This window comes from Thamnophis sirtalis, unplaced genomic scaffold, assembly GCF_051295495.1.
Source record: "Thamnophis sirtalis isolate CommonGarterSnake01/CBP01778 unplaced genomic scaffold, rThaSir2_p1.2 scaffold_2, whole genome shotgun sequence".
Classification (NCBI taxonomy): Eukaryota; Metazoa; Chordata; class Lepidosauria; order Squamata; family Natricidae; genus Thamnophis; species Thamnophis sirtalis.
In genome coordinates, this window is record NW_028261382.1 from 29,207,351 (window position 1) to 29,221,518 (window position 14,168).

The following is a 14,168-nucleotide window of genomic DNA, read 5'->3' on the forward strand; positions in this document are numbered from 1 at the left end:
CTTCCTATCCAGAGGCAGAAGCCGTCTATGCCCGCTGAAAATTTATTTTGGTGCCCTTTGTAGGAACCAGCTGCAAAAGAAACTGGCTTTCGGCTAGGTTGCATCCATTTTATCTCCGCACAGATTTGCCCGGTTTTCGGTTCCTCTCTTTGCAATAATCAGCATTTCCTATCTGCCATCCTCATTCCCACCCTGCCCTTGTTTCCTTCTGAAAAATATATGGCTCCTCTGTCATCCTTCAGTCAGGATTGTGGCTCTGTGGCCTGAATTGTTGTGGTTATTGTGACCCTCACAGAATCAGCAAACATATTGTTGTGGCCTGCCAACAGAGCTGGCGGCAGATTCGGACAGTGAGGAGGTTGGGGAGGAACCTGGGCCAGTCCTGGAGCCTGGGGAAGGCTCTGATAAGGCAGAGAGGAGGCCAGGGCCGTATGCCAGTTATCAGCTGCCTTCAGAGTCAGACATCAGTGAGGCAGAAGAACAGCTGGAGCCTGTTCCCAGTGTGCGCATGCGCAGAATTGCCAGACGGAGGGAATAGATAAAGAACAGGGGTTGACTTGGGAGGAAGGCCACAGGTGGACGATGAATGGCCCCTCCCAGAGGAAACAAAAGAAGAGTGAAAGGGGAGTGGAGTTTGCAGGAGGCAATTAGTTTGCTTCATTGGTTCGTGACTCTCCGAGACTCCTTGCCAACTTTTGCAGATATCGGCCTGGCAGCTCTCCAAGCCAGATAAGGTCTGTGACTGTAAATCCTCCCTCAAAAGACTTTGCTGGATGTGAATGAGCAGAATTCACAGTAGAGTAACAGCTAAAGAACAGGGGTCAACTTGGGAGTAAAGCCACAGGTGGACGATGAATAGCCCCTCCCATAGGAAATAAAAGAGGAGCAAAAGGGGAGGGGGCTTTTGCAGGAAACAATTTGTTCGGTTGGCTGTTAGATTCGTTTCAGGAGTGTGAAGATCTGTCCGTGAATCTCGGAGACTCTGTGCCCAGCCTTTCCTTGCACTGCACTGCGTTTGGAAAATATTTACATGGCAGCTTTCCAAGCTAGATAAGATCTGTGGTCATAAATACTCCTTTGAAAGACTGTTTACCAGGCCTTTGCTGAATGGGAACGAGAGGAATTCACATTCGTTTTAACAAAAGGGGTTTTATCGGGACCAGGAATCTGCTTCGGGCTTTTGAGGGAAGCCTAGGTCAGGACACATCTATTCAGCCAAATAGTGCATGAGGGCACATCTTGCTGTCTATCGTGACGGGTTAAAATCTCCCAAGTGGGTCTTAAAACGCAAAATATTTTTAAGCTGAAGAAATGAGGTGCGAGCATCTAAGGCTCAATTCTTGCAAGGAACACATTTTGGGGGCCTCAATAAGATTCATATCCCTTATAATCGGAGGGTAACCAAAAGAGGAGAAAGGAAAGAGAGATGGTTTCCCTACCTTAACGTATTCGCTCGAAGATCCTAATCCATCAGGATGCCTACAAATAGAAAGCATTGTTAGAAAAGGGCAGAAATCAGTCAAAATACCAGCAATTTAGCAGAAGCTTCGGCGAAGGATTAGAAATATTGCTAAAATAAGCCCACTGGAAACTGACAGGCTACAGTTTGCAGGAGACAAAATGTGTGACTGTGACACTTACCTGCTTTTGAATATTGAAAAATCTTGTTTAGACAACACTTTATTTATGTTACTTATTAAAATTATATGCCACCTGCCTCATCACCACCTCTCTTTGAAAGCTCATCACTGGCTACCTGCACCTGTTCCTTTGAAAGGGGTCCTCAGAGCTTTCTAGACTGACCTGGTTTAGTGCCATGGTGTCTAAACCAGGGTGTGTCTGTCTCTGTCTGTCTGTTTATCTATGGTATCATCCATCCATCCATCCATCCATCCATCCATCCATCCATCCATCCATCCATATCTATCTATCTATCATCTATCTATCTATCTATCTATCTATCTATCTATCTATCTATCTATCTATCTATCTATCTATCTATCTATCTATCTATCTATCTATCTATCTATCTCCATCTATCATCTATCTATCTATCTATCTATCTATCTATCTATCTATCTATCTATCTATCTATCTATCTATCTATCATCTATCTATCTATCTATCTATCTATCTATCTATCTCCATCTATCTATCTATCTATCTATCTATCTATCTATCTATCTATCTATCTATCTATCTATCTATCTATCTCTGTTCATCTCTATCTATCTATCCATTTATCTATCCATTTATCTATCTCTATCTCTATCTCTCTATCTCTATTTATATCTATCTGTCTGTCTGTCTGTCTGTCTATCTATCCATTTATCTATCCATCTATCTATCTATCTATCTATCTATCTATCTATCTATCTATCTATCTATCTATTTATCTCTCTCTCTCTATCCATCCATTTATCTCTATCTCTATCTATCTATCTATCTATCTATCTATCTATCTATCTATCTATCTATCATCTATCTATCTATTTATCTCTCTCTCTCTATTTATCTCTATCTATCTATCTCTATCTATCCATTATCTGTCTGTCTGTCTGTCTGTCTGTCTGTCTGTCTGCCTATCTGTCCGTCCGTCCATCCATCCATCCATCCATCCATCCATCCATCCATCCATCCATCCATCCATCCATCCATCCATCCATCCATCCATCTATATCAATCAATCTCTCTCTCTCTCTCTATTTATCTATCTACTGTATATTTATCATCTATCTATCTATCTATCTATCTATCTATCTATCTATCTATCTATCTATCTATCTATCTATCAGCTGTGTTGGCGCAGTGGTTAGAATGCAGTATTGCAGGCTAACTCTGCCCAATGCCAGCAGTTCGATCCTGACCGGCACCAGGTTGACTCACTTTCCGTCCATCTGAGGTCGGTCAAATGAGGACCCAAATTGTTGGGGGCAAAATGCTGACTCTGTAAACCGCTTAGAGAGGGATGTAAAGCGCCGTGAAGCGGGATATACGTCTAAGCGCTATGGCTGTGGCTGCCAATGCACAGGCTGAATCGAGGGTAGGCACAAATGTACATTTCAGCAAACCATGGCTTAAGCATGATGAATGGCCTCCTTTGAATGACCTCTGATAGCTCTTAGATACATTTTGGTATGTATCCATCAATGAATATTTCCTCTTGTTTTGAGCTGCCTTGCTTTCTAGTTAAGAATACATGGAAAGTTTTTTCAGCAAAGTTTTTCCCCCCTTTGTGCCTTGAAAAACTAAACAATGACATCATCACATTAACAGAGTCCTGGTGGGATATTTTGCTCATAATTATGTATCACCGATTGTGCTATTTTCAAGCCTCGGCATTCATCTATTCCTATGGAGAATTCCAAGCATTAATCTGCTTAACAGAGTTGGAAGGGACCTTGTAGGTCATCTAGTCCAACCCCCCCCCACACACCCAAGCAGGAAACCCTACACAAAATGCCTCGCTTAACAACTTAAAGTTTGGACTTGATTGTGGTTGTAAGTTGAGGACTTGTCTGTATTGTTCCAAAAATAATATGAACCTCTCCCGGGCGTTATTTCATCCATATGGCTTGAATGCAGTGATTATATAGAAGCAAAGTTGGTTCTTGTTTTTGAGACAATTCTAAAACAAAAACAAAAAAACGATACGGACATAGATTAAGAGATTAACAGAGCTGGAAGGGACCTTGGAGGTCATTTAGTCCAACCCCCTCCACTCAAGCAGGAGAACCTACACCATTTCTGACAAATGGCTGTCCAGTCTCTTCTTGGAAGCCTCCAGGGATGAAGCTCCCACAACTTCTGAAGGCAACTTCTGTTCCATGGGTTGATTGTTCTCACTGTCAGGAAATACCTCCTTATTTCCAGGTTGAATCTCTCCTTGGTCAGTTTCCATCCATTATTCCTCGTCTGTCCTTCGGGTGCTTTGGAGAATAGCTCAACCCCCCCCTCTCTGTGGCAGCCCCTCAAATATTGGAAGATGCTGTCTCCCCTGGTCCTTCTCTTCCCTAGAGGATCCATGCCCAGTTCCTGCAACTGTTCTTCATATGTTTGAGCCTCCAGTCCTTTCATCATCCTGGTTGCTCTTCTCTGCACTCTTTCTAGAGTTTCAACCTCTTTTTTATTGTGTGGTGACCAAAACTAGATGTAGTATCCTAGGTGTGGCCTTACTAAGGCTTTATAGAGTAGGATTAGTACCTCCCATGATCTTGATTGTCTCCCTCTGTTAACGCAATTTAGGATTGTGTTGGCTTTTATTTTTTTGGCTGCGGGCGCCTTTAAAATCTTTGTAAACAGCTGTGCTGTGCTGTTTGGCCATGACAATGGTGTGTATGTGTGAGGGGGTGTGTGTCTTTTTTGCTTTGATTCAACACGTGTTTGTTTCCCTTGCCTGTCCCCCAGGACCGGAGAGGAAACGAGGATTACATCGATGGGCGCACCCACCCATTTCCTCGCTGCTTCCCCGCCCCATCTGTTTCCCCCACGCACGGCAGGAACACCAAGGCCCATCTTGCAAGGACGGAAATGGTGGGGCTGGAGAAGAGGGACGAAAATAGCCGGGAGGGTCTCGGGGTCAGCAGCCAGGCGGGCTTCCTGTGCTGGAAATGGTTAGTCTTCATCCTCTTCCCCTTTAGGCTGATTTCTCCATCAAGAAGTAGGATGTGGCTAAATATTAGGGCATATTTTTCCTGCCCACAGTGCAGGTTAGATTTTTTTCTGGGGCAGGAAACTTTTTACAGCCTAACTAATTTTCTTTTATCCGTGGCCCTTCTCTGTCGGCTCCACTCAGCCTCCCATCTGAGTTCAACATTCTTCTTTCTGCTTGTAAATGTCTCCCCTTCTCTAAGTATGTTGAAACATAAATTGAAATATATTTACATTTATTTATCCATATGTCTCTTTGTCCATGTAGTATGATGGTATTACTTTTGTCCTTCTCATCTGTTCCACTGCCTCCTATTATCACTATCATTATTGTTATTATTATTGTTTTGGTATAATAATTATTAATACTCTGCATGTACAATGAGAGCTGATGGCACTGGAGACAAAATTCCTTGTGTGTCTATCACATTTGGCCAAATAAAATACACGTAGACCTTGACTTACGACCACAAAATATACGTTGTTAAACGAGAAAAATTATGTTGGTTAAATGAGTTTTGCCACTTTCCTGCCACAGTTGTTAAGTGATTCATTTCAGCTGATAAGCTAGTAACACAGTTGTTAAATGAATCGGGACAGCTACCAAAACAAAGCAGTCACCAACTAAACAAGGAGAAATTCAACTTAGAAACAAGGAGAAATCTTTCTGACAATGAGAACAATCAACTCGTGGAACAGAAGTTGCTTTCAGAAGTTGTGGGAGCTTCATCACTGGAGGCTTTCAAGAAGCGGCTGGGCTGCCTTCAGTCAGAAATGGTGTTGGGTCACCTGCTTGGGCTGGGGGTTGGACTAGATGACCTACAAGGTCCCTTCCAACTCTGTTATTCTACATTCAAAGGAAGAGAAGTTGCCTTCAGACGTTGTGGGAGCTTCATCCCTGGAGGCTTTCAAGAAGAGACTGGACTGCCCACTGTCAGAAATGGTGCAGGGTCTCTTACTTGGGCGAGGGGGGTTAGACTAGATGACCTACAAGGTCCCTTCCAACTCAGTTAATCTGTCTCTGAATCACATTTATCCATTGACTGTTGTGAAAGGAAGTCACAAAAGGGGACCACATGATCCTGGCACACTGTGACCGTTGTAAACATGAGACAGTTTACAACAGTCTGAATTTTGATCACGCAAGCATGGGGAGGGTGGAACAGTCACGAGTGTGAAAAGGGGTCATCAGGAACGTTTTTCATTGATGTTGTAACTTTGAATGGTCACTTAATGAACTGTTGTAAGTCAAGGACTACCTCTTCTTCTCTTCTGATTTCTCTTCTGTATTCTTTTCTGTATTCTGTATTCGATTCAATTCCATTCCATTTTCTATCTTCCATCCCATTCCATTCTATATTCTATTCTATTCCATTCCATTTTATATTCTATTCTGATTTCTATTTTCTATTCTTATTCTATTCTACTCTACTCTATTCCATTCCATTTTCTATCTTCCATCCCATCCCATTCCATTCTATATTCCATTCCATTCCATTTTATTCTATTCTTCTTCTATTCTTCTTCTATTCTATTCTACTCTACTCTATTCCATTCCATTTTCTATCTTCCATCCCATCCCATTTTATATTCTATACTATTCTATTCCATCCCATTCTATTTTCTATTCCATTCTATATTCTATTCTATTCCACTCCATTCCATTCTACATTCTATTCTAATTCCATTCTATTCAATTCCATTCCATTCTATATTCTATTCCATTCTGATTTCTATTCTCTATTCTTATTCTATTCTACTCTATTCCATTCCACTCCATTTTCTATCTTCCGTCCCATCCCATCCTATTTTCTATTCTATCCCATTCTATATTCTATTCTATTCCATCCCATTCCATTCTATATTCTATTCTATTCCATCCCATCCCATCCCACTCTATATTCTATTCTTCCATTCTATATTCTATTCTATTCCACTCCATTCCATTCTGCATTCTATTCTAATTCCATTCTATTATATTCGATTCCATTCCATTTCTATCTTCCATCCCATTCCATTCTATTTTTTATTCTATTCTATTCCATTCTATATTCTATTCTATTCCATTCCATTCTATATTCTATTCCATTCTGATTTCTATTCTCTATTCTATTCTAATTCCATTCCACTCCACTCCATTCTTATTCTATTCTATTCCATTCCATTCTTTCCATTCCATTCCATTTTCTATCCTATCCTATTTTATTCTATTCTATGTCCATAGTCCTAATCCAATCTATAATCTAATCTAGCCTAATCTAGCCTAGTCTATTCTAATCTTCCCTTAACCTCTCCCTTCTATCCTCAGCTTATCAGCTAATTTATATTCTTTGCTCCCAGTCTCTCTGTCTGAAACCGACCAGCCATCCCTTCTGCCCTCTTGAATACAATCCAGCAAATGACTTTTGCAACTCAATTCGTCAGGCTATAAACGAAGAAGGAAAGGGGGGGGGGGGAGAAGAGAATTGCAGTTCCAGCAAAGGAACATTTGACATCCTTTTTCTTCTAATAAGTGAAGGAAACCCCCCCCCCCCAAACCTTAAGGATCTTCCTTCATCTGGTTTTGGCCAGAGTGGTAAACTGAGTCCAAAGTTAGGCAACCTAACCTTGTGGATGCGGGAGATAAATTGGGAGACTGGTTCGAATTGGAAGGCTGGCAATGCACCAGCTGTTTAAATATTCAGCACACCACCTTCATTGGAGGAATGATCTCAGCCCATGTTATTTTAATGATTACTATAGCAATAATTCCTCTTAGGAAAGGACGTGTATTTTTCTGCTCTGTGTCCCCATCGTTCTCGCTAAAAATACACGGATCGATAGTAAAATAGCAAGAAAATAATAATAGCAAAATGTTTTAGAACAATGGTGAAGATGAACCCAACTATCCTAACCCTGCGGCTGCTAGCTCACGCCAGCCATTAGCTCCTTTAGAGCCTCCACATTCAGAGGCAGTCTATCTAAGACCACACCTAGAGTACGGCATCCAGTTTCGGTCACCACACTATAAAAAAAGGAAGCTGAGACTCTAGAAAGAATGCAGAGAAGAGCAACCATGAGGGGATTGGAGGCTAAAACACATGATGAATGGTTGCAGGAACTGGGCATGGCTAGTCTAGAGAAGGACCAGGGGGAGACATGATAGCATCTTCCAATATCTGAGGGGCTGCCACAGAGAGGAGGGGGTCGAGCTATTTTCCAAGGCACCCAAAGACCAGAGTAGAAATAATGGATGGAAACTGAACAAGGAGAGATTCAATGTAGAAATAAGGAGGAATTTCCTGACAGTGAGAACAATCAACCCATGGAACAGAAGTTGCCTTCAGAAGTTGTGGGAACTTCATCCCTGGAGGCTTCCAAGAAGAGACTGGATTGCCGTTTGTCAGAAATGGTGTAGGTTCTCCTGCTTGAGTGAAGGGGGTTGGACTAAATGACCTCCAAGGTCCCTTCCAACTTTGTTAATCTCTTAATCTATGTCCGTATCGTTTTTTGTTTTTTTTAGAATTGCCTCAAAAACAAGAACAGACCAATTTTGCTTCTATATAATCACTGCATTCAAGCCATATGAATGAAATAACGCCCAGGAGAGATTCATATTATTTTTGGAACAATACAGATAAGTCGTCGACTGACAACCACAATCGAGTCCAAACTTTCTGTTGTTAAGCGAGGCATTTTGTGTAGGGTTTCCTGCTTGGGCGGGGTGTGGGGTTGGACTAGATGACCTAAAAGGTCCCTTCCAACTCTGTTAAGCAGATTCATGCTCGGAATTCTCCATAGGAAGAGATGAATGCCGAGGCTTGAAAATAGCACAATCGGTGATACATAATTATGAGCAAAATATCCCACCAGGACTCTGTTAATGTGATGATGTCATTGTTTAGTTTTTCAAGGCACAAGGGGGAAAAAAACTTTGCTGAAAAAACTTTCCATGTATTCTTAACTAGAAAGCAAGGCAGCTCAAAACAAGAGGAAATATTCATTGATGGATACATACCAAAATGTATCTTAAGAGCTACCAGAGGTCTTTCAATGGAGGCCATTCATCATACTTAAGCCATGGTTTGCTGAAATGGGCATTTGTGCCTACCCTCGATACAGCCTGTGCATTGACAGCCACAGCCATAGCGCTTAGACTTATATTCCGCTTCACGGAGCTTCCTCACTGGAGGCTTTCAGAAGAGACTGGACTACCATCTGTCAGAAATGGTGTAGAGTCTCCTGCTTGAGCAGGGGGTTGGACTAGATGACCTACAAGGTCCCTTCCAACTCTGTTAATCGAATCTGCCCTGGAGGGAAGGGGAGGCCACCATCCACAAAGACCTGTCTTCTTCTCCTTGCCCAAGGGCCTTTTTCAGATTTTATATGCCTCTTTGCTGAGCCTTTGCAGGAGACCCAAAACGGTGACTCATTCAGAGGCGAAATGCTTAAATTATGAGAGCCTCTTCTGCCAGCCCAACCACAGGGGGAAGGGAGGGGGGAGCCGGAGGGAAGCGCCAGTTTGTAGACAACGATATCCTGGTTTTTCGCTAACCATGGTTTATCCCCCCCCCCTCTCTTCCTGTCACGAAAGGCCAGATTCGCTTTGCATGCTAAGCATTTCAAAATGCCCTGTTGAGTTTGGTGGATAAGAGTTGAAGCAGGTTGCAAAACGTTTGCAGCTGCCAAAGAACATCGGAAGCGTGGGAACCGATCTGCAAAGCACAAGGGAGACCTTCGTGATCTCGCCCCCCCCCAAAAAAAACCCCTAAGGGCTCTTTTTCTCACCCACACCCCTCAATTTTGTTTGCCGCTATCACCTCATCCCGAGCTCGATGGGCCTTTTTTGGAGCCTCTACCCCACCCCAGTTGCCCGTAAAGTTTTCCACCCAGCCCAGAGTATCAAACGAAGACGGGCTTGGGAGCCGAAGGGTCGGCGGATGGGGTGAGGGGGAGAGGGGACCGTGAGAAAAATTCTTTCAGGGTTGCAAATCTGGCGGGAGGGTGAGGGGATTCTGGGCAGGAAACCAAGAATTTTGAGAGCAACCGGGGACTAAATCTAAAAAAAGCAGAAATCTCCCAGCTGCAGATCCCTTAAGACCCCCCAACCTCCTTCCTAACTTCTCATCTTAAGTCTTGCTGAACCAACCCTTCCTCAAATCTTCCATCCCCAGACTCCCATGCAAGGAAAAGATAAAGAATTAAAGTTCCAAATAATCTATGTTTTTTTTAACCTTTACATTAAATACATAGACAGACAGCCTTCAAGTTAGGACCGCAGTTGTGTCCCAAAATGGATGCTGCTAAGTGAAACATTTGTTAAGCAAGTTTACAACTTTTCTTGCCGCATTTGTTAATATAATACAATACGACAGCAGAGTTGGAAGGGACCTTGGAGATCTTCCAGTCCAACCCCCTGCCTAGGCAGGAAACCCTACACCACTTCAGACAAATGGCTATGCAACATCTTCTTAAAGACTCCCAGTGATGGAGCATTCACAACTTCCGGAGGCAAGTTGTTCCACTGATTAATTGTTCTCACTGTCAGGAAATTTCTCCTCAGTTCTAAGTTGTTTCTCTCCTTGATTAGTTTCCACCCATTGCTTCTTGTTCTGCCTTTCAGGTGCTTTGGAGAATAGCTTGACTCCCTCTTCTTTGTGGCAACCCCTGAGATATTGGAAGGCTGCTATCATGTCTCCCCTAGTCCATCTTTTCATTAAACTAGACATACCCAGTTCCTGCAACCGTTCTTCATATGTTTTAGTCTCCAGTCCCCTAATCCTCTTTGTTGCTCTTCTCTGCACTCTTTCTAGAGTCTCCACATCTTTTCTACATCGTGGCGACCAAAACTGGATGCCGTATTCCAAGTGTGGCCTTACCAAGGCCTTATAAAGTGGTATTAAACCTTCATGTGATCTTGATTCTATCCCAAAAGATGTTTGTGTGTGTTGCATTTGTGCTGATAAATAAATAAAGGGAGACTAGTATAGATCTATTTCAAGCTATTTAGCTCTCATCAGCTAGCCATACCCTTACTGGGATTTGAACCTGGGCTGTTTTTACATATTAGGCAGTTCATATATACATGAACATATATATATATATATATATATATGTCTGTGTGTGTGTGTGTGTGTGTGTGTGTGTGTGTGTGTGTGTGTATGGCTTTCTAACTGCTTGCAGATGTCTTCAGCCAGCGTCGGATTCCCACGCCAAAGCCAGCTCGGGTAATTCGGCAAAGAAAGGATGGTGGGAATTTTTGAAGGAAGATGACTATTTTTTCCTGGCCGGTCAAAGGGCAGGGGGATTTTATGGGCCCTCCGGGGAGGGGTCAGCCCAAGCGTGGCTGCTAAGCCAAGATACTTCCTTACAATCTTGAAACGTTGCCCTTCAAAATACAATCCATTTTGTTTTAGGGCACAATATTATGTGTCGATGCTAAAATATCCTCTTAAAATATCCTCTTTTTTGGCTCAAAAGACCACCAGGGTGGGCTTGTGTACCCCCCCCCCCCGCCAGAAGGCCTAAATCTGTCCTGCAAACCCCAGAGGCTGATTTTATAGGAGTCGACTTGTCTTTAAACTTATCTGAACGAACGAAAATAAAAGTATTGAAGAATTATCCCAACTGGACTCCCAAGGAGTATACTCCCAGCTCTTACTACTGGAATACACCTCCCATCGTCCCCAGCGAGGCGAGGCTGGAATTCTACCCCAAAGCAATGGGACTGAACTAGGATTTTTGCAATTTTCCCACTGCTTAGGGATGTCAGATTGAGACACAGAGCTAACCAAATATTAGGAAAGGTCAGAGAAAAGAGAGAGAGAGAGTTAATGGGTTGAGCTCAAACAGGGGGAAAAAAACAGGGTTATAATCCCGCAATGGGGGGGGGGAGCCTGGTCTCCCTCACAGGGTTGTTTTGAAGGTATACCTTGCAAGACAGTGCCAAGAGTAAGAGCAAGGTAAGATGCCATATTTCCTGCATCTCTCGGCTATTTTCAGTCATAGAAACAGCTGCAATGTTATCAAAGAGGTCAAGGTTCCCCTCGCACATCTGTGCCAGTCGTTCCCTACTCTAGAGGGTGGTGCTCATCTCCGTTTCAAAGCCGAAGAGCCAGTGCTGTACGAAGACGTCTCCGTGGTCATGTGGACGCCATGACTCAACTCCCGAAGGCGCGGGGAACACTGTTCCCTTCCCACCAAAGGTGGTTCCTGTTTTTCAACTTGCATTTATTTACGTGCTTTCGAAAGGCGAGGTTGGCAGAAGCTGGGACGAGTCACGGGGGCTCACTCCGTTACGCGGTGCTAGGGATTCGAACCGCCAAACTGCTGGCTTTGATCGACAAGCTCAGTGTCTTCGCCCCTGAGCCATCGATTTTTATTAGCCACTGTTAAAAATAAGGTACTATAGCATTCTAAGCAAGCTGTTATGGAGGAATCCATTTGATTCAAACACATCGTTATTAGGATGAAAAATACTGGGTCCTTCCAATTTCCTTGCTCTGTGTCTTGACCATCAAAACAACTGCCTCTTTCTTTCAATGGCTGTGTTTTTTTTTTAAACTCACCACTTTTTTCTATTTATTTTTATATTCTAGAAAAAAAAAACCCTCACAGCTTTTTTCTCTGTGCCGACGGGAAAACCCCAAACGGTTTTGAGAGTACTTAGTTTCTCTTCCCAAAGCAATCAATTGGGTCCTTTGATTAAACTCTGTATACACACACACATACGCATGCACGCACGCACGCAAAAAGGAGGGTGAAAAAAAGAAAAGAAGAATTACATGTTTTTTAAAAAAAGAAATAATAATAATAATTAAAAAAAACAGCGGCCTAAAGAGATAAAACCAAGACGTCAAGAAACTTTCTGAATATTTGAAAAGCGGAAAAGCATCTGAAAAGTTGGAAAGCTAAATGCTGAAAAAGAGACCACAACATTTTAAATCTTTGCTTGCTTTCATTTCGAACCTGGCATGTAACCCTGGTTCCTGTGGTTCGTAAACCACGATTACTGGCTTCGTTAGCATGATCTGCAAACCCAGCCGTTTTGGTCCTGAAAAAACATAACCGGTGAGAACCTAGCTCTTGTAGCTTGCAAACCTTGGTTTACAATCTGGCTAATGTCACTTACTTGACACCCCATAGTTAGAAGGAGGAGGAGGAGGAAGAGGAAGGAAGGAAGAAAGGAGAAGGGGTAGGAGGAGGAGGAGAAGAAGAAGAGTTATGTTGAAGAAGGAAGGAGAAGGGGAGGAGGAGGAGAAGGAGGAGGAGGAGGAGAAGAAGAGTTGTGTTGAAGAAGGAAGGAGAAGGGGTAGGAGAAGAAGGAGGAGGAGGAGGAAGGAGAAGGGGTAGGAGGAGGAGGAGAAGAAGACGAAGATGCAGAAGAAGAAGGAGGAGGAGGAGGAAGGAGAAGGGGGAGGAGGAGGAGAAGAGTTATGTTGAAGAAGGAAGGAGGAGGAGGAGGAGAAGGGTTATGTTGAAGGAGAAGGGGTAGGAGAAGAAGGAGGAGGAGGAAGGAGAAGTGGGAAGAGGAGGAGGAGAAGAAGAAGATGAAGAAGAAGGAGGAGGAGGAGGAAGGAGAAGGGGTAGGAGGAGGAGGAGGAGGAGAAGAGTTATGTTGAAGAAGGAAGGAGAAGGAGGAGGAGGAGAAGAAGAAGACGAAGAAGAAGAAGAAGAAGAAGAAGAAGAAGAAGAAGAAGAAGAAGAAGAAGAGGAAGAAGAAGCAGCAGCAGCAGCACACAGTTTAGCTCAATGGGCAAAACCAGGATTGCTGTCGTACCATCGCAACAATTGCAAATCGTGCCAGGCCTCTGCTTATGATGTTGTGAGTCTGCGTCTACCTAACTTGGGATTCCAGAACAACACCTGAAGAAGCGAACCCAGCCCTGAGATTGTGAACCAACGCAAAATCCTGGCCAAACGAATCCCGCCGGCCTTACCTGGTGGAGTCCAGGTTGGGGCATTGCATCCCCACTTCAGCCATCACCTTCTCTCCTTGCCTGGTTGCACCCCAGAGGGAAGGAGGAGGAGGTGGGGATCTTCTCCACACTCTGCCAAACCGGCTGCCCCCCTCCGTCCAGCTGCTGCGTCTCCTCTTGCACTGCCAGCCTTGGCCATCCATGCCCCTCCCTCCCTTCCTCCCTCCGGGCCTCAGTTTCTCCTCCTCCCAAAATCCCCGGCCCTCCCTCTTCCTCTGGAATGCGCAGCCCAGCGGAGTTTGGGAGCTGAGAGGATATTCCTACTCCTAGTCCCGCTTGGATCTGGAACCCTCTCGGATCCCACTCTCCTGAGATTACACAACCCCCCACCTCCTTTCTGTATGTGAGACAGTTTCTCAGCAGGCTGGATAGTCCATCTCTGGAGTCAGAGGAGGGCAAGAGAAGACCCCGCAGATCACGGAATTGGAGCGTGGAAGCACCAGCTACACTGGGGCAGCTGAGGACAAGTTCGTTTTTGTGTGTGCAACTTTTGACAAAAAAATCTCCTGCCCAGTTCCTTGACCCTCTTTTCTCCATCACCCAAAATAGCAATAGCAATAG

At 43.8% G+C, this 14,168-nt stretch overlaps 1 protein-coding gene across 1 annotated transcript in view; it reads right to left on the reverse strand.

The window, feature by feature from the left end:
- Positions 1-13,691, reverse strand: part of SH2D3C (SH2 domain containing 3C) — a 43,357-nt gene extending 29,666 nt beyond the window's left edge. Inside the window, exons 1-2 of the mRNA XM_087704619.1 lie at positions 13,569-13,691; positions 1,440-1,479 (exon numbers count right to left, since the gene is read on the reverse strand). Coding sequence (XP_087560745.1) covers positions 1,440-1,479; positions 13,569-13,612 — 84 coding nt within the window. The 5' untranslated portion in view covers positions 13,613-13,691. The remainder of the gene's footprint in view (positions 1-1,439; positions 1,480-13,568) is intronic.
- Between the last annotated feature and the right edge of the window lie 477 nt (positions 13,692-14,168).